This window comes from Daphnia pulicaria, chromosome 1, assembly GCF_021234035.1.
Source record: "Daphnia pulicaria isolate SC F1-1A chromosome 1, SC_F0-13Bv2, whole genome shotgun sequence".
Taxonomy (NCBI): Eukaryota; Metazoa; Arthropoda; class Branchiopoda; order Diplostraca; family Daphniidae; genus Daphnia; species Daphnia pulicaria.
Window position 1 is genome coordinate 27,815,555 of NC_060913.1, and position 20,672 is coordinate 27,836,226.

The 20,672-nt window shown below is 38.1% G+C and overlaps 1 protein-coding gene across 1 annotated transcript; it reads right to left on the minus strand.

Moving 5' to 3' along the window:
- Positions 1 to 6,772: 6,772 nt before the first annotated feature.
- Positions 6,773 to 7,862, minus strand: LOC124323433. Its single transcript, XM_046784358.1, has 5 exons — positions 7,778 to 7,862; positions 7,661 to 7,712; positions 7,489 to 7,602; positions 7,069 to 7,407; positions 6,773 to 6,970 (listed from the first exon to the last, which is right to left on the minus strand). Exons 1-5 carry the CDS (start codon positions 7,799 to 7,801, stop codon positions 6,867 to 6,869), a joined length of 633 nt encoding a protein of 210 aa, XP_046640314.1. The 5' UTR covers positions 7,802 to 7,862; the 3' UTR covers positions 6,773 to 6,866.
- Positions 7,863 to 20,672: the final 12,810 nt, after the last annotated feature.

Here is a 20,672-nt window from a genome sequence, read left to right on the forward strand (position 1 = left end):
ATCTGTGAATTATTTAGTGAATCGAGCCTTTTTTTATCGCACAGAATTTGATACAAAAATGCCATGGAATTATCAGTCCATTTAATTTCCGTCTTTTCAAATATTGATAGACGTTCATTGACGTCATTTATCGAACAGCTGCTTGGCAGTATTTGGGCTTTGGAAACGTTATTGGTGATTTTTAGAACATCATTTCAACGTTGGCGTATGTAAGGGAGGCTGGAGTATGCCGGGACACAGGTTCAAGAGGGAAAGTGAGGGGAAAAATAGAAATTATTAACTAATTTAAAATATTTTTTAGTGTAACATGTAAAAACATGTTATCTATTCGGGGTTGAAGTTTGGTGTGTTTTTGTCAATAACTGTAGGAGATATTGAAAAATTAAAACAACGGCTTTTCGATGTAAAATTTTTTTGGTCGCCATAAAAGATATTACGGGAAAAATGCAAAAAATGCATACTATATTTACATGGAAAGAAACTTTGTTCATTTTTTATCGTTTAAACAAAATTTGAATTTTAGACCCATAATTTAAGGAAATATGGACATTTAAAAAAAAGAGGTTATCGGGAATTTGGAACAAGAGAGCAAGTTTTACTGCAGTTAAGATAGGCAGGGAGCTCCGCCCTCAAATCGGGCGTTGCTAAGCTATTTTATCCATAAAATGTAAATCTCAATTTTCAAGATACTTTATAATTTTTTTTACAGACATATAGAACCGAAAAAGGGAAATACGATTTCATTTTTTTTTAATTTCAAAAAGTTTTAAGGCTAATAAAGAAAACAACCACCCCACCCTAGTGTCCTCACTTACCCCTCAAAATAAGCACCTCCCACAAATTTTTGAAAACTTTAGCCGTCTCCTACGGGTAAACGGTTTACTCTAAAATTAAATAAAAAATATGGGGGTACCTTTACATGTTAAATACATAAAAATGTAAAAAAAGTAAAATAGGGTGATTTAATTGGGAAATATAGGGGGAAAACGAAAACCGTCCTGGCTTACTCCAGTCTCCCCTATAACCGGACGATTTAGACACCCACGCAAGCAGGACAATGTATTTATGTTAACACAATGTATTTATTTATTGTTATAATAAAAAAAGGTTTTAGTTCGCTTAAATATTTTTAGTGTGGAAAGGTCTCCAGCAATGTTTTAGCTTTTTTTTTAATTTTTCATTCAATTCAGTTGAGGACGACACTGCACAAACAAGTAAACCACAACAGTAAACTTGAACTTCTAAACATGAAAAATACCTTTGAAAATATTGCTGAGCAGAAGTGCAGTGATGAATCGTAACGGATACGAAGTGACACTCCCACGCACAATGAAAATTTTGTATAATTTGTGAAAAAAAGATCAGTGTAAATTGGAATTGACGGTATAACCACAAACTTCTGCTATTGCAAAAACTACCTTTTATTGTCTATTTATTGTTCGAACGCTACGTTTGAACGAAAAATTCCAATATAAGAACACCGTTACTTGTTATTATTCTCAGAAATATCATTTCAATAATGGGGTACATCGGCGATTTCACGTCAGATGTTGTCGGGCATCTAGCATAATTTTTTCCTTACAGTTAATACATAATTTCATCAAAATATTCAAGGTGGCTAGAGCAGCTAACCTAGTTATCATGACAAAATTACACCTGTAAAATAAACAACTATTAATAAAGTAAAGTTACCAAAAGCGAATACAAAGTGTAAACATTTAAACACGTAGGCGACATTGCAAAATCTATTTAAGATTAATTCAATTATAACAGAATTTTTTTGTTATGAATGTATAAAAAAACATCAGTTTTGAAAAAGGCAACACCATCGGCTTGTCGTTTTCACTTACACAATACCACGGAAGAAGAAATGAAGGAGAGACAACACAATGAAAAAAAATGACTCCATGTGCAACCCTTTTCTCAAAAGTTGCCAGATTGAGAAAATTATACTCGGGTCCCGTATGTTGCCAGGTTGGAGAAAGAAAATAGTAAGGGGACTTATGTTTTATAGGTGGCATGACATTTTTGTTTTTACAGTTGTTTTAAGCTTGTTACGCATGGGTAAAATATTTCTGCAGGGGCTTCAGAAGCGTTTTTTCTCCTTATCCTCATCCTCCATTACTATACAAAGTCGTGAAAAAGTCGAACAATTTGGGCTTTTATAATTACATATTTTTCTACCTCGAAGAGATGCCAAGAAAAGTGTTTTTAACTTTCATTTTTAATAAGGCGTTTCAAAAACTGTGATTGTTTTGTTAATTGAGACTATTTTATATTTTTATTTATTGGTCAGAAGTTGATACAGAAATCCAACGGAATAATCTGCCGATTTTATTGCAGTCTATTCAAATATTAGAGACGTTCATTGACGTCATTCATCGAACACCTGCTAGACGCAGTATTTGCACTGTGGAAATGTTTTTGGCTATTTGTAGAACGTTATTCCAACGTTGGCTATACGATCAGACTACCACAGAACCCTGTTTTTTACACCATGTTTTTTTTAAATGTCGTAATAAAAAAAGATTTTAGTCCACTTAAATCTTTTACATACAGATACCCACCAAAAATGGTCTACACTGGCCCTTTTTTGGCCCTTTTTTATATGCCCTCTTTTGACTCTACGCCCCACCCCTTTTTTTAACTTTAAGTCTCAGCAGAAATAGTTGTGACAATAAAAAAAATTCAGCAAACCCATTTCGACTTTTTCCGGTTTTTGTGCAGCAGTTTTCTCGTCAACTCGTCAACAACTCGGCACCTAAAATAATCTAATTATTTTGAAAATACGGGTTAGCCAAGTTCTTCAAAAAATTTGCATAGTTTTTTAATACTCGGCTTAGAAGCTGCGATATAAACGGTTGAAATTTTGGAAAAAATTCCTCAAAATTTCTTCGTTCATCCTAAAAGTCACCTAGCGCTCGCGAAAACAACATTTCTCCCCTTTTTGCAAATTCGACAATGTATATTGGGAATAATGCCGTGCTTTTTCGTGTTGTCACTTAACGCAGATATAGGGCACTTCGGGTTTTTTTTGTTTTTTTCGTATGATCTGGTGACGCAGCATGGCGAAGCAGATGCGGCATGTATACACACATAGCACGAAGGAGTAAGGAGTACTAAAGGAGTAAGCACGGTTGACAGGTAGTGATTACTTCTTTATTCCTACAACATACCCTTTGTAAGCACATGCCGCATCTGCTTCTCCACGCTGAGTTACCAGATAAAACGGCTAAATGGAAAACAGACCCCGAATAGCACTATAGGATGATCATAGTCTTCTAACTCTTGGTCTGGGCTCGGATAAAAAAAATAAAAGTATATTCGTCAGTTCCTTTTGTTTAGACTTTGCCCAGCACTATAAAAATCTTTTTACTTCGCCTAAATAGAATTGGTAGACTTCATTTTTATTTCCTGCCCCAAGGGAAGAAATAAGAGAAACAAACAAAGGGGTGCACGGGATATATCTATTTCCTTGGGACAGCATCTAGTCTATGTGGTCAAAAGGAAACAAAAAACATTTTTCTTAAAAATTAATGACATATTAAGTAAAATGAATTTTAAGTTAAAATAAAAAGAATTGAATCACCCAATAGTTAAACTTTGAAATGTTATGAAGAAAGTATAGAAAAACAGGTAAACGAAAGAATACAAGAATTATGTAACTCGGGGATCGATCAAATATCATTAGGCCATCAGGCAAAAAATTACTGGCATGGTGAAAGAGGAGATGGTACAGCCACCTGGTTGGATTCGGCCTTGTCACTGCTTTGTGAGTTTTTTCATAGTTGAGATTGGGTGGGAGGGAGAGGGAGAGAGGGCTGATGTAATAAGCTTGTGAACGTTCCAGAGTACAGCAAACATATTGCTACTGCTGCCAATACCTGTAATACGAAATATTTAAGAGAAATTGTTGTGCTTTTTTTTAAAGAAACATTTACTTAGCCTTTAAAAACGATCTTTCTAGGCTTTAATTAAGCAGATTACGGAAACTATCAACAAATTTTCGTACACCAAAAATAACTAACATGTATATTCGGATGGCTATTCTGCGGTGCCCTTTCCTCGCTGTGGCAGCAAAGGCGGTGTTGTTGCGATCCTTTATCGGAACACGATTCGGGTTGACCCTCCCCGATTGGACCTAACCATCTCTGCTACTACATTTGAGTGGCTGTCTCTATCTCTCGTCGTCAACTCCGTCTCAATCCGTCTCTTTGTCGTCTACCGGCCTCTAAGGAGCTGTATTCCGACATTTCTTACGGAGATCTCCCACCTTCTCGATCTTGTGATCGACAAGGTTAATGACCTATTATTGTATGTAAACAGTGGTGACTGTGCTGTAATTGCCCTCCTTGATCTTAGTGCGACATTTGATACTGTAGATCATTCGATCCTTCTCTCTCGCCTGGAGTCCAATTTTGGATTGACTGGCAAGGCACTTAGTTGGCTCCGCTCGTATCTATCAGGCCGTCGACAGTCAGTGCGGATTAATGATGTTACTTCTGAACCAACTCCTCTTATGTATGGCGTTCCGCAAGGATCCGTGCTCGGCCCAGTACTTTTCATCCTCTATACCACTCCGCTCTTTGGTGTTATGAACCACTATGGTGTCTCGTTTCACTTCTTTGTTGACGACACCCAGGCCTATACTAGATTCAGCACCAAGGACGATGGATCTTTGCAGGGTACCGCCTTTCAACGAATGGCTGACTGTGTTGCAGGCGCTGGATCTTGGATGCAACAAAACAAATTGCAAAACAATGTTGGCAAGTTGGACGCCGTCTCTGCTGACGGAACTAAACACCCACCAGCTACACTTTCGCTGGCCATCGGAGCTAATGTCATAATTCCTTTTCCATGTGTTAAGAACCTGGGGGTGGTAATCGATTCGCATCTTTCTCTTGAAGCCCAGATTCGCAGTGTTTGCAAAAAAGCTTTCTACCAGATCCGTCGCATCAGTCGGATAAGAAAGTTTCTGGATCTTACCAACTTGAAATAGTCTTGTGTGTGCGCTTGTTTCTCCACATCTCGATTACGCAAATTCCTTGTACTATGGTCTCCCCGAGCATCTCCTTGATAGGCTACAAAGGGTTCAGAATGCAGCCGCAAGACTTGTTACTGGTGCCAACTGATTCGCATCGTCCACAGCTCTATTGAAATCGCTGTACTGGCTTCCTGTCCGCGCCCGTATCCAATATAAGCTTGCTGTCCTTGTCTACCGATGTATCAATGGATGTGCCCCCAGTTACCTTCGTGATTTGGTCACGAGGTACGTCCCTGCCTGAGCTCTGCGTAGCTCACACTCTAATGACTTGTGTGTCCCAAAGATAAAATGTAATCGGTATGGTCGTAGAAGCTTTATGTCTGCTGCTCCCTCAGTTTGGAACCCATAACCTCTTTTCCTTAAGCTCTCTCTTGATCTAAATACTTTCTGTGCTGAATTAAAGACCCACTTGTTTCGTCTGTACAACCAGCCAAGTTGATATGTATTAACCATGTCTTCCAAGCGCCTTTGATCATTTTATGTAAAGAGCGCTATATAAATTGAATATATTATTATTATTATTATTATTCAGTATCAGTGTGAACCAACTTAATTATTAGTGGGCCAGTGGTTCAGAAATTTAGCACTATTTCCTATCGAACTAAGTCTTATTATTCATAGCCCGAATAATGTGTGCAATATCAGCGTGTAACATGTATGTACAATATGGTTTGAACCACATTATAATACAGCCGTTTTCTCGAGGTGATAGATCGCTGCTCTCAAAAGAAGCTCACGGTATGGTATTTAAATCTTGAGACGTAGTGCAAGCTATTTCTAAATGCTTCAAACATTATTCATCCACTTCACGAGTATCAAACGAAGTTGTTTTTAAACAACATGTATTTTTTGAAAGGCATATCAATAACATTATCAAAATTAATATAGAAAAAATAAAATAAATAAAAAAAAATCATTTCCGGAACGCGAAATAATGGATTAATCACAATCAACGAAATAAAACCGCATTATAAAAAAGCAATCTCGAAAGTCACGAAAACGTTTTCCGTTAGAAATCTGTTAATTTTCTTTTCCAGTTTTATTTCTTCACCGTCTTTTTCTTTGAAATTCCGGTATATTAGGAGGAGAACGAATTGACTGTGGCATATCAAACGAATAGTAGAAATCTTCATTTTTTTTACAAGCGTTTTGCTTCGCCACACAAAGAGACCATTTTGGTTTTTTTTTTATTTCAAGGAAATCGTCGCTGTGAGTTCTAAAAATTAAAAAATATATGTTTTTTCGTGCAAACTTTTTTTGCTTAGTCGATTGGTAAAATCGCAATCGCCTAGATTTTGTAGTTTGGGAGGTATAAAAAATAAATTGAGAGCGGATAGCTAAAACTTTGATTTTTTTTAATTTTTTACAGCAGTTTTCTCGTCAACTATTGCACATAAAATAATCTAATTGTTTTAAAATGATGGGATAGCCCATCTCCTCAAACCAAATTAATTTTTTTAATACTCGGCTTAGAAGCCGAGATATTAGCGATTGGAATTTTGGAAAACATTTCCCAAATTTCTTCGTGTTTTGGCCATGAAGGACTTCATTCCATTAGCCACCTAGCGCTGGTGATGTCAACATTTCCCCCTATTTGCCTTTAGGGTCTGCTGGGGTAACCACCCCCTTCTGCTGGTGTAGGCTGAAGTTATGAGGAAGACCATGACGAGAAAACTGATTCATTTCAACTGTTTCACCAAAGAGTTTATTTGATAAAAATGATCCCAATTAATTGCTTCATTATTGTATTTGCTGTATATAAGGTCTTACAGAACTCGAGTCAAATCAAACATTTATTTAATTTTAAATTCGTTTGTCCTGACTAGGCCACAACCTTTGGAGATCCACTGTAACAAAGATTGCAATTTTTCTGAAGAGCAGAATTAAAAATTGCTGAAGTGCAAAAAGCTGAGCCTTTTTTGGTGCCTGGACGCAAAATTAAAATAACCAGTAAATTCGATTTCTATACTCGCATCAGGTGTTAATTTCTGTAGACAGCAACTGCATAAAATTGTTACGTATACCTGTCCAGTCTCCATCACAGCAACGTCCTCCAAATTGAACACAGAAATTTGGTGTGAAAAAAATAGATGACAGAAGTTTACCACTGCATTTAGTTGTTTTTGGTGTACCGGAATAGCAACTATAGCAGTATTCATCTGGAGTACTGTTCGGGTTGAAAGGTTTATTTACCCCTGAGCAGCACCGGCCTTTCTGGGCAATGCAGTCTTTAGCCGTAACCCGGTTGCCGGTGCCATAAGGCCTGGATCGAATTAACTTTCCAGTGCATTCCACCTTGACACTCGATTTGTAGCAGGTTAGACACGTGTCAGTTGCCTCCATTTCTTTCGGGTTGTTAACCACTGGGTAAGTAAAAGGAATAAAAATTTATAACAAAATGCTGTTTTAAAAATTCTACTCACAACTTATTTATTTTTACTTACTATAACCGCCTAAATCACAGCATGTTCCTCCTAATAGAACACATTGACTTGGGGAAATGCCAGAAGCCGTATTTACGAGACTAAGCCCATTGCATTCACCATACTTTAAAACTCCTATTAGCGAAAGACGCGAAAATTAGTTTAAAAAAATACCAAATATCTAAAAATTTACCCGCAACCCTTGAAGTTTCCAAGGCAAAGACAAGTAGAGAAACGACAACGATCTATAAATATACCATAGTTAATCAAATATCTCTATCAGGTTTTATTTTAAATTAAGTTACGATACCTTTAGCAGTAAAATATTGGCCATTTTCGAGTTCAGCTGAGACGATTTTGTTGACCCGAATTCGATATGAGAATTCGAACGAACGATCGTCGACGAATTCAGTATTCAGAAGCCCTTTCGATATTTATAGTGATCTATTCCAACAATTTATTGACGTCATTAATTGAATAGCTGCTTAACAGAATATTGGACAATTTGATCAAATACATGTTGCCAGCAGTGATGAATCGTGTTGGAGAGGAAGTGATAATCCCACGCAGAATGAGTTTATGCATATGTTTTATCACTCATGAAAAAAATATCAGAGTAAATTGATAATTGACGATACAATCACAAACTTCAGCAATTGAAAAAACTGATTTCGGTCTATTTCTTGTTTGAACGCTGCTTTTGAACAAAATATCCAATTATAGAACACCGTTATTTGTTGATGTTGTTAGGAAATCTCATGTCAATAATGGTGTACATTGGCAATTTTACGTGCAGTAGTAAACCCATCGGGCATAATTTCCTTACCGTCAATACAAAGTTTCAAAGGTGAGTTTACAGATTTTGAAGAAATTTCATAAAAATATTGAAGGTGGTTAGAGCAGCCAACCTAGTAGTAACATCACAAAATGACACCTATAAAATCAACAACTGCTAATTTAGTAATGTTTTTGAAAAGGAATACAAAGTGTGAACATCGCAGGCGATATTGCAAAATCTATTTAAGATTAATCAAATTATGACAGTATTTCTTTGTTAATTTAGTAAAAAAAACGGCAGTTGTCGTGCGAAAACAACGGCTTATTGAGTTCAATAAAACGATATGCAGTCGTGAAACAGTAAACAAAAATTTTGCTGTTATTCATGTTTTTCTTTCAGAAGAGATTCCGAGAAAAAAAATCTTTCCGCTTTCATTTCAGATTAGTGGAAAATTTGTAGCATAGCTATTTTCTGAGATTGTATCTTTTCAAAAACTGTGAATTCTTTAGTGAATCGAAACTTTTTTATCGTATAGAATTTGATTTGAGAATGCAACGGAATTATCAGTCCATTTAATTTCCGTCTATTCAAATATTGATTGACTTTCATTGACGTCATTTATCGAACACCTGCTTGGCAGTATTTGCGCTTTGGAAAGGTTATTGGTGATTTTAAGAACATCATTTCAACGTTTGCGTATGTAACACCGGACGATTTAGACACCCACGCAAGCATGACAATGTATTGTTGTTTACACAATGTATTTATTTATTGTTATAATCAAAAAAGGTAATTCGCTTAAATATTTTTAGTGTGATAGGAAAGGTCTCCAGCACTGTTTTAGCTTTTTTTAAATTTTTCATTCAATTCAGTTGAGGACGACACTGCACAAACAAATAAACCAAAACAGTAAACTTGAACTTCTAAACATGGATAATACATTTGCTGAGCAGAAGTGCAGGGAAGCAGTGATGAATCGTGTCGGATAAAAAGTGATACTCCCACGCACAATGAAAATTTTGTATAATTTATGAAAAAAATATCAATGTAAATTGAGAATTGACGGTATAACCACAAACTTCTGCCATTGCGAAAACTACCTTTTGTCTATTTATTGTTCGAACGCTGCGTTTGAACGAAAAATTCCATTATAAGAGAAACGTTACTTGTTATTATTCTCAAAAATATCATTTCAATAATGGGGTACATCGGCGATTTCACGTAACATATTGTCGGGCATCGGGCATAATTTTTTCCTTACAGTCAATACATAATTTCATCAAAATATTCAAGGTGGCTAGAGCAGCTAACCTAGTTATCATGACAAAATGACACCTGTAAAATAAACAACTATTAATAAAGTAAAGTTACCAAAAGCGAATACAAAGTGTAAACATTTAAACACGTAGGGGACATTGCAAAATCTATTTAAGATTAATTCAATTATAACAGAATTTGTTTGTTATGAATGTAAAAAAAAAAACTAACATCAGTTTTGAAAAGGGCAACAGCATCGGCTTGTCGATTTCACTTACACAATAACACGGAAGAAGACATGAAGGAGAGACAAAACCATGTAAAAAAACGAGTATGCGCAACCCTTTCTCAAAAGTTGCCAGATTGAGAAAATTATACTCGGGTCCCGTATGTTGCCAGGTTGGAGAAAGAAAATAGTAAGGGGACTTATGTTTTATAGGTGCCACGACATTTTTGTTTTTACAGTTGTCTTAAGCTTGTTTAAATAGGGCGGGAAAACCACAACAGAACGAGTCTCGTTGGGCAGACGACACGACTGTCTGTTGTCATGGAAGCAGAATTTTCTAACACTTTACCGCAAGGCACTGTTCTAAAAATTGACCACCCCCAGGCCCCGAGTATAATTTCTACAATTTGGCATCTTTGGGTGTCGGTAATCTGCATGAAGCATGACGGTATTCTGCATGAATTCATGCATGAATCTGCTTGCATGACAGCCCTAATAACAGGATAAACTGCATAACAGTTTTTGCATAACTGATAAAGGCAACGCCAGTTATTAATGTTTTTGTTCTATTTACACGAATTGTCCTGATCGGATTACAATTCGAAATTAAATATAAATATAAACTGTTATGAACCATTTAAACTCCCCGTTCGAGTACATCTTTGATCTAAAACTAACTATTATGGCCGGTACATAATGCCAGAGCTTATGAATATGTTAAAGAAAGAGAGTTAGAAAAAAACTATCCCCTCTGTTTTTTAACGTTGATCGATTCGATTTTGAAGTTGGGCTCTTCCCTAGCAAGACAGGCTTTCTACTATAGGGTTTAGGGTGTGCAAACGAGAGGAAGTGCCCGTAAAACGCGTTCAAAGTTTTGAGTTTTACGGAGCTGACGCGCTGCCCAAGCCGGCCTAAAGGTGCGTTCACACTACCACTAACGCAGCGTTACGGAGCATAGCGAAGCGTAGCGCAACGTGGTGTGACGGAAGAATGTGTACTGTAGCGTAAGGGTGTTAAGCTCCTCCCCACGCTCGTAAGGGTGTTGAGCGTGGAGAGGAGGACCCCCCTTGGGAGAGGGGTGAGTAAAAGGGGGGGGGGTTTACCTGGGTCATACTATACCGGCCCATGTTTCCCCCTTAGCCACCATATGAACCGTGGTCTAATGGTCAGAAGCCCGGGCTATAATGGCAAAGGTCAGAGTATAATTTCAGACAAGATGAAATAGAAATTTAAAAAAAAAATTTAAAAAAGATATGAAATTTTATTACAAACAACTGTATCAGTCACTTCTATATCATGCTGTCACATGGCTAGCTACCATACGGCTTGTGTGACACCTATGTATTAAGCACGGGTTGAACCGGCTTATTACTAGCTCGTTATGTGTGCTGCCAATAGGCCCCAAACAACCATTCTAATTTGTCAACACGGTAGTCGGTAGTCATTAAAATTATTTATTTCTATTAAATAACGTGAAATAAGAGTTATTATTACATGAAATAGGTAGCTATCGCAAGATGGTAATCTGCATGAATGGTTTTTAAAATTTTGAGCAGTCATGCATGAATTCATGCAGAATACCGTCATGCGTCATGCAGATAACCGACACCCGGCATCTTTCACTGGGGGGTTACGCATGGGTAAAAATGTTTCTGCAGGGGCTTCAGAAGCGTTTTTTCTCCTTCTCCTCATCCTCCGTTGCTACTATACAAAGTCGTGAAAAAGTCGACCAATTTGGGCTTTGATAATTACATATTTTCTACCTCAAAGAGATGCCAAGAAAAAAGTATTTTTAACTTTCATTTTTAGATAAGACATTTCAAAAACTATGATTTTTGTATTAATTGAAACTATTTTATATTTTTATTTATTGGGCAGAAATTGATACAGAAATCCCATGGAATAATCTGTCGATTTTATTGCAGTCTATTCAAATATATTAATTACGTTCATTGACGTCATTCATCGAACACCTGCTAGACGCAGTATTTGCACTTTCGTAATGTTATTGGCTATTTGTATAACGTTATTCCAACGTTGGCTATACGTATAACCGGGCGATTTATTAGACTCCCACAAAACCATGTTTGTTTACACTGTTTGTTTTTACCTGTGGTAATAAAAAAAGTTCACCTAAATCTTTTACATATAGTTGCCCAACAAAAATGGTCTACACTTGGCCATTTTTTGGCCCTTTTTTAAAAGACCTGTTTTGGCACTACGCATTTAACTTTTTGGCCCCCGTTTTTTTAACTTTAATTCTCAGCAGAAATAGTTGTGACAATAAAAAAAATTAAACAAACCCATTTCGACTTTTTCGGTTTTTGTACAGCAGTTTTCTCGTCAACTGCTGCACCTAAAATAATCTAATTGTTTAGAAATGATGGGATAGCCGAGCTCTTCAAAAAATTTGCATAGTTTGTTAATACTCGGCTTAGAAGCTGAGATAAAAAAAGATTGAAATTTTGGAAAAAATTCCTCAAAATTTCTTCGTTCATCCTAAAAGTCACCTAGCGCTCGCCAAAACAAGATTTCTCCCCTTTTTGCCTTTAGTATCTGTTCACCACCCCATTTTGATGGTCTATGTTGACGTTATGAGGGAGACCACCCCAACACACTCTGTCAATTCTGCTGGATCTTCCACCACATCATCAGCTGGATCATTGTCCTGGATAGCACTACAACGACAACGTTCAGAAAAACACTGATGAAACTGCCCCCTTCCACAGCGCAGTTGACCGTGCAATATTCTATGAGGAATTTTTGTCACATGCACAAGAAGACTCGCCCCTCATAGCTCTCACGGATAGAAAACATCAACGCCGGACTCCATTCACCATAGAATACGAGATTTTGTTACTGAATAAGTTCCTTGATACTTTCTATAATCCTTTATGCCCTTTTAAAACAATAACAAAACAATGTATACATATAAAACAAAACTTTAATTATCGTACTAACAACAAGTGAATTTCCCTACTCGTTTTCGCCGTCCAGACTTAAAAGACAGTATTGCACTCATTTAGCAATTGGTCTGTCTGGAAAAAATAACCATCTTAAAAAATAGGCATCGGAATCCAACGGTCACCAAATACTTCTCTTTGAATACTCCTCCACACATTGCAGACCACGGTCTATTCCCTCCGGATTAACGTTGATCAAAACACGATAAACCACAAGAAGAAGCAATGAATACTTACGACCAGCCATAGTAATAAACCGTAGAATACTAACCATATACCCTTTCAAAAAAAGGAGCAAGTGACAAAATCACCGAACTACAATAACCTGTTTCGTTAAAGCCTTTGATGATGGACACAGGACAAATTGAAAAATCATAAACAAAATTATAAAACTTTCCTTTCTATTAACACATTCGTTTCCTTCAAAAAAGGGAGGAATACAATGGTTCATTAACCGTTCACTCAGAAACAGCCTCGACACACTCCTTAATAGGTAGTAGATTGCAAGCTACCAGCCAGATGCACGTGATCAACACGTATCTGGAGTGTCTTGAAACTAACCTCCAGTCTGTGCTCGCAAGGCACAGCCATGTCAGCATCCCACCAGTACTTAAGCGGAGTCTACCTGAGATTCCGCAGGACTGTATGATATGTACTGTTACTGTATGTAACATCTTCATCTGTGTAAGTTATCAATACAAGCTGTTCTCTCTAACTATGTGTACGAGCTTTACTACCTGTAATGTAAGTGTTACAAGACGTGCACCGTGATTAATTAGAATTCTTAGAATAGATACATTCACTTACATAAGTTGTGGGCGTATTTTTCTCATTGTCGAGTAGATTGATAGCTGCATGATTATTAAGTAAGAGTTCATCCAATAATTGTCTTGGTCTTGCCTTTTCGACGGCTAAATGAATGCAAGAAACCGATTTAGATGCAATCACACACCATTGAACTTTCTAACGTAAACCAGAAATACGCCCTACTTTTTGCCCAATACGAACTTGCGCAGCAACAGCTCACTTCAGTCGTGCCAGCTTTTACCCATCCAAAAGTTGATCACCTTGAACACACAAACACTCAACTCAGAGAAACCTTGGAACGAGTTAACGACGAAAACAAAATCTATGAGACTACAATGAGAAATTTAAAAGGACAGATTGCAGACACCAACCAAAAGGAATCTGTATACAACCAATTAAAAGAAGAATACTTGCCTGTACGAAATACATACGCAGCCTTAACTTCACAAGTTGCAACCCTTAAAGATTCATTGTTAGTTTCCCACCTTGCTAACGATCAAGCCATAAAAATATTGAACGAACGTATCCAACAAGACCCAATAGAACCTGACTCTCAATCTACCGACTCTGACCAACCTATGGTTAGCACTTCTCCACAAACCAAATATCGGAATTCTTCCTACAACCAAATCCAGCCGTAATCATTCCTCCAGTCATGGCGGACGCTTTCCAGGACCTTATCACGGCATTAAACCGAAGCGAAGACACACAGGCAATCTCCTCCTTCAGCGGCAATGCCACTGATCAATACATTTCATCATGTCTCTCCGAAGCCGAAGCAATCGCTACTATCCACAATTGGAATGACGATATTAAAAAACAGAATTTCGCCACAAGACTCAAAGGCCCCACCCTAAAATTAGCACTCCCAGCGCACCCGCGCTCACCCAAATGAAGCCTACGCAGCTTGGAAACAAGCACTAAAAGACCATTTCAAACATCCAGCTGACAGAGACAAGCTAATTCAAAAGCTAGAGAACCTAACACAAAAACTCAACCAGCCGGTTAGAATGTTGTAATGGGAGCAATCGCCATAAGGCGATTAGTATCAAGAACGAGCTCAGCCTCGGGACTGATAACTAATTCATCTTTAACGACATGATCGCGTGTCTAGGCTATAAGATCTTAGACTTTCTAATATCATAGAAAGCTGCCAGTTATAACCTGCCCACATTCGTAGGTATATAAGCACGACTCCATCAGAGTTCGCACACGCATTGTGTACCATTCGCATCTCATGTATTAACGTGTAAGCATGTTATTGCTAGTACTCTAAATACAAAGTGCATTCTCCTACAATCGTCATCTTAGTTCATCATCTTTAACCCTCCGTAACCATCCGTTACAATTGGCGACCTTGCCATACGGCCCATCATCTCTTCCGGACAACCATACAACTCTTCCTTCATCACCACCTACGTCCAGCTGCTCCCACAGCGGGATTAGCTCCCCATAGTAGTAAGTCAATGTCAGATATACCATCACATTTTGACCCAGCTGACCCTCACGAAGCATCCGCTCTTCGAGAGAACGAAATCAGGGCCATCACCTACCCTGACCACACAACCCATACAATTAGTAGCCCTACTGCATATCCCAATTTACAAGATATATCTTTCCACCCAATACCTTCCATCGAATCCCCCCCCCCTCAATACTCTGCCATAACCTTTCCAATTCCAACCACCTACCCGGATCTATCAATCGTTCGAGCAAATCTCCCTATAGCAGTACGCCCACGCATAATTAGACCTCCAACTCCCTTAAGAAATCAACCCAGCCCTCTACCATATAAACGCTCCCGTAGTGCTGATAGCCCCCAATCAGACTCAGATAGAACAACAATATCACAGTATTATTCCCAATAAATCTATCCAACCGAAAAAAGAAACAGATTAATCTTAGAATTCAACACATACCAAACAGCTTTAGCCGAATCCCTCTCAACGTTAGCAGAAGCTAAAATAAAAGAAGCCGAAACTACTTCAAAAAAGTATAGAAAGAAGTTAAATACTGAAATTAAATCAAAAGAAAAAGAACAAAGAAAACTAACTAAAAAATTACACACTGCCGAATTAGAAATTAACCGCCTAGAGTATCGTTCTCAAACGTACCAGTTAGCAGCAGAATCTGCATTTCGAACGTCTGAAATCCAGAAATCTAATCTCGATTCACAGCTCCAGGTCACAATATCAGAAAACAGGAATTTAATCTCAGCCTTAGAACTCAAAACCAGGGCCGCAGCTCAATTAGAAATCGATCTCTTACAATTTACAACAGAAAATAAATCACTTCTGGCAGATATCAAAGTACTTAGAAATTCAAACCAATCTAAAACTAATCAAGAACAAACCCTTCAAGCGGAACTACAACAACTCCAACAGCAATTAACAAAAAGAAACTCAGAACTACGAGACACCTCCAACACAGTTATTACCCTTCAAGCGCAAATAACTGACCTCCAAAAAGAAACAAAGCAACTAGAAAAGTCGCACAAAGAAATCCTTCAACAATATCAAAGCATACAATCAGAACTAGCCGTTAGCAAAAACGAAATTAAAATCTTCAGACCATTCTACATTAGAAAAAGCTCATAAAACCTACTTCAACAACTCCAAACTACTATCTCTGAGTTAGGAAATACCAAACACCAACTAATTGATACAAATATAGAATTAAAAGATATACAGAGTTCACAAAAATAAGTCTTACAACTGTTTAACACAACTAAATTAGAACTCGATACTACAAATAGCTTTTGTGAAACAATTAAATTACAAAATAGTACTCTCAGCGAACAAGTATCCTTACTTACACAACAGTCTGAACGACTTCAAAACCAACTAGCAGGAGAAAACCAAACAACCGCCACAAATTATACTTTCGGCCTAGAAAACGACATCATTACATTAAAACAATCAAACACACAACTCCAAATTTCCAATACCAACTACCAGAAACAAGCTACCTTTCAAGAAAACCAAATTGAAGAACTAGAAACTCGAGTAAACAAATTACACCAGGTAGAACAAGCACTCCTAATCGAAAAAAACGAAACTAGAACACTTTCACTTCAACTAATTTCATTAAACACAACATTAACCGATATACAACAAGAGCACATACAATAACAACACGTCATTCAAGGTTTTCAAGACCAATTAGACGTTGATTTACCTTCAATCTCCTCCACTGAAGCTCATAACGTATCAAATCAACAATCACCATCACCTACCCCCAACGTCCTATTGAACGAGCAACCCCTACCAGACGACATCAAAGACATGGCAACCACCGCTTTAGACGACCTCATCACGGTATTTAATCGACGAGACGACATACAAGCAATACCACTTTTCAGCGGGACGGCAACAGACCAATATATTTCTTCTTGGTTATCAGAGGCTGACTCCATAGCTACCATACACAAATGGTCAGCGGAAATAAAAAAGGCAAACTTAGCATCACGACTACGCGGACCAGCCTTAAAATGGCATACGCAACGACTCATACAGGCTCCAGATGAAGAATACACGGCTTGGAAGCAAGCTTTAAAGGATCACTTCAAACATCCAGCCGACAGAGATAAGCAGATAATTAAATTAGAAAACTTGCAACAAACCCCAAACGTACCAATAAGAAATTTCATAGATAAAATTAACGCCCTATACAACGCCATTTACAACGACGGTCGCAACCCTCAAAACGCTGACCCAGAATTAGATTCATTAAAAAACGATAAATTAGTTCAAATACTTCTTAAAGGCGCAATTAAACCCATCCGCGAACTCATTTTTCCAGCGACTGCCTTGTTCCAATGTCACTTGGGAAACAAACGCAAGAAGCAGCTATTATGGCCGAATCTATGATGTTTAAGCAATTGGCATTAGAACCATAAACATCCTCCACTGCAACGCAGCAAAACCCCAACGTGGATCTGTTAACAGTCACAATAATGCAACAGCAACAAAAGAAATTAGAGGAACTAGAAAATAGACTTAACAACATAAATTTCTTAGGTGACAAATCAAACACAACTGAATCATCCGTTAACTACATGGGAGACGACTCCAGAGGCAGATCATCTCATGCCAGTACAACAACTCAAATTCCAGTTCAGTCCCATGGAAAGACCAACAACAAAAACAATACCACAATTCAGACAACCAACAACACAACCGTCAACGATCTACCAGCGGCAATTACCGAAGTTCAAGCGGACAACGGAATAAGCCACAAGACGATCATAGAAATCGTGACCGATCCAAAAGCCCTTTCAAACGCCCCCCTACACCAAAGGAAGACGGAAACAAACCACCCAGAGATAAAACACAGGTTAGATGTTACCGTTGTGAAGGAATAGGACATTACGCTTCAGAATGTCGCACCAGGGACCCCAGGAAGTTCCGAAAACAAGAGAAATAAATTTTAAGCACAAATCATATAGTCTTTTACGTGTCCCCGTAGCTTTTAGTCATTTAAAAACTTTTGCCCTAATAGACACTGGCGCGGCTGGTAGTTTTATTTCAGATGAATATCTTGCCATGATCCCCGACGCAGCAGTATTAAATGAATTTGCATGTACCACAAAAAGAATTTTTCAAAGTGCATCAGGAGAGAGTATGCCCGTTACAGGAATTTTTCAATTGTTATTACAACTGTTCCCCGAATGTAATGTGCACCATACTTTTTACGTATTACCAAAACTAGAAGAAGGTTGTATTTTGGGAATAGATTTTTTGCATTTACATAACATAACATTGGACGTAACTAAAAAAGAAATGCAATTAGGCACAATTGAAAATGTTAAAATCATTAAACTTAATCAATTGAAAAAGAAAACATTCCCTCTACATCGTGTAGTAGACCAGCCGCGCATAGATTTTGATATAAAACACATTAAAGAACTCCCTGTTAGAAATAAATTTTTAGGAGTATTAGTAAAATTCATGACAATTTTTGCATGTAAATTAACAGAGCTAGGTAAAACAAATGTATTAAAACACACAATACCAACAAACGGTACCGCAGTATCGATGCGCCCATTTAAAACCCCCTTCGCTCTACGCCCTTTCCTTGAAAAACAGTTAAATGAAATGGAAAGACACGGCATAATCGAAAGAAGTACCATCCCCTATCGTGCACAATTGTTAATGGTAAAGAAGAAATCTGGAGAACTTCGAGTTTGCAACGACTTCAGAAATCTCAACAGCGTAACAATCAAAGATCGCTACCCGTTACCACTCATCGAGGACATCCTTCATTTACTGCACGGAGCGAAACTGTTTACCACACTCGATCTTTTCAGTGGATACTGGCAAATAGAAATCGCAGACGAAGACAAATTCAAAACTGCCTTCTCATGCGAATTCGGTCATTTCCAGTACGCGCGCATGCCATTCGGACTATGCAACGCACCCAGTTCGTTTCAACGTGCAATGGAAATCATCTTACGTCCTATCATTAACAAATTTGTCATGGTATACATCGACGACATTATTGTGTTCAGCAAAAATATTCAAGACCATATCTACCATCTTGAACAAGTTTTTACTTTATTACTACATGCTGGTTTGAAAATTCAAATATAAAAATGTAAATTGCCAAAAGCGAAGTGGAATATTTGGGACACATAGTTTCAGAAGAAGGTGTGAAAGTCGATCCGGCTAAAGTAAAAGCCGTTTGCAACTTCCCCATACCTAAGAAAATGGAACACATACGATCGTTTTTAGGAATTGCAGGGTATTACAGGAAATTCATCGACCAATTTGCAGATATCGTCCATGCACTCACCCAGCTCACACGCAGCAAAGTGCAATGGCAATGGGGAACTGAAGCACAGACAGCGTTCGACAAGATAAAGGAGCTCCTCTGCTCAGCGCCCGTGCTCGCGCATCCAAACTTTGCGCAACCCTTCATCATTCACACGGATGCGTGCGGCTACGGCGTCGGCGGAATTTTATCACAAATGCCGAGTGCTCCCAGTGAACCAGAATCTGTGCAAGAGTCCATAATGGACTCAAAAGAGCATCCAATTGCATATACAACAAAACATCTAAACGATCTTCAAATAAAGTGGTGCACGACGGAAAAAGAAGCGTACGCCATTTACCACACGGTGAAAACATTCTTTCCATACTTATTTGGAACAACTTTCACTATTGTGACTGATCACGCTTCTCTAAAATATTTAATGGGTAAAAGAGAACCTACGGGAAGACTTGCTCGTTGGTCTCTCTATCTACAACAGTTCGATATGGAAATACATTATAGACCAGGAAAGCCACACCAGAATGCAGACGCATTAAGTAGTAGTCCTGTCTACGCTATCGTTACTCCTAAATTCTTCGTCGACGACTGGATCATTGCACAACAAGAAGACAAATTTTGCAAAATGCTCATGGAAAAACATACCGGAAAAGAGCGCCCGGACCACTTCGGGGAAGAAGATTCCTTTAAAATATTACCAAGTGGCTTGTTGGCCACAGCACGAGAGAAGATAGTCGTGCCGATGGAATTCCAGAAAGAAATTATGGTAAGATACCACGACCATAAACTAGCAGCTTATGGGTAAAAGAGAACCTACGGGAAGACTTGCTCGTTGGTCTCTCTATCTACAACAGTTCGATATGGAAATACATTATAGACCAGGAAAGCCACACCAGAATGCAGACGCATTAAGTAGTAGTCCTGTCTACGCTATCGTTACCCCTAAATTCTTCGTCGACGACTGGATCATTGCACAACAAGAAGACAAATTTTGCAAAATGCTCATGGAAAAACATACCGGAAAAGAGCGCCCGGACCACTTCGGGGAAGAAGATTCCTTTAAAATATTACCAAGTGGCTTGTTGGCCACAGCACGAGAGAAGATAGTCGTGCCGATGGAATTCCAGAAAGAAATTATGGTAAGATACCACGACCATAAACTAGCAGCTCACATGGGTATTGAGAAGACGCTAGCAAATATCCGAAATAAATACTTTTGGCCTAAAATGGCTAGGGATGTCAGAATTCATGTAACCAACTGCTTAATCTGTGCAAAAAGAAAAGCTGCTAAAGTATGTAAAGCCCCCCTCCAGCCTTTCCCAGTTGCCGAGTACCTCTGGCAACGAGTAGCAATGGACATCGTGGGACCTGTGACAGAAAGCTACAGAGGAAACAAATACATTCT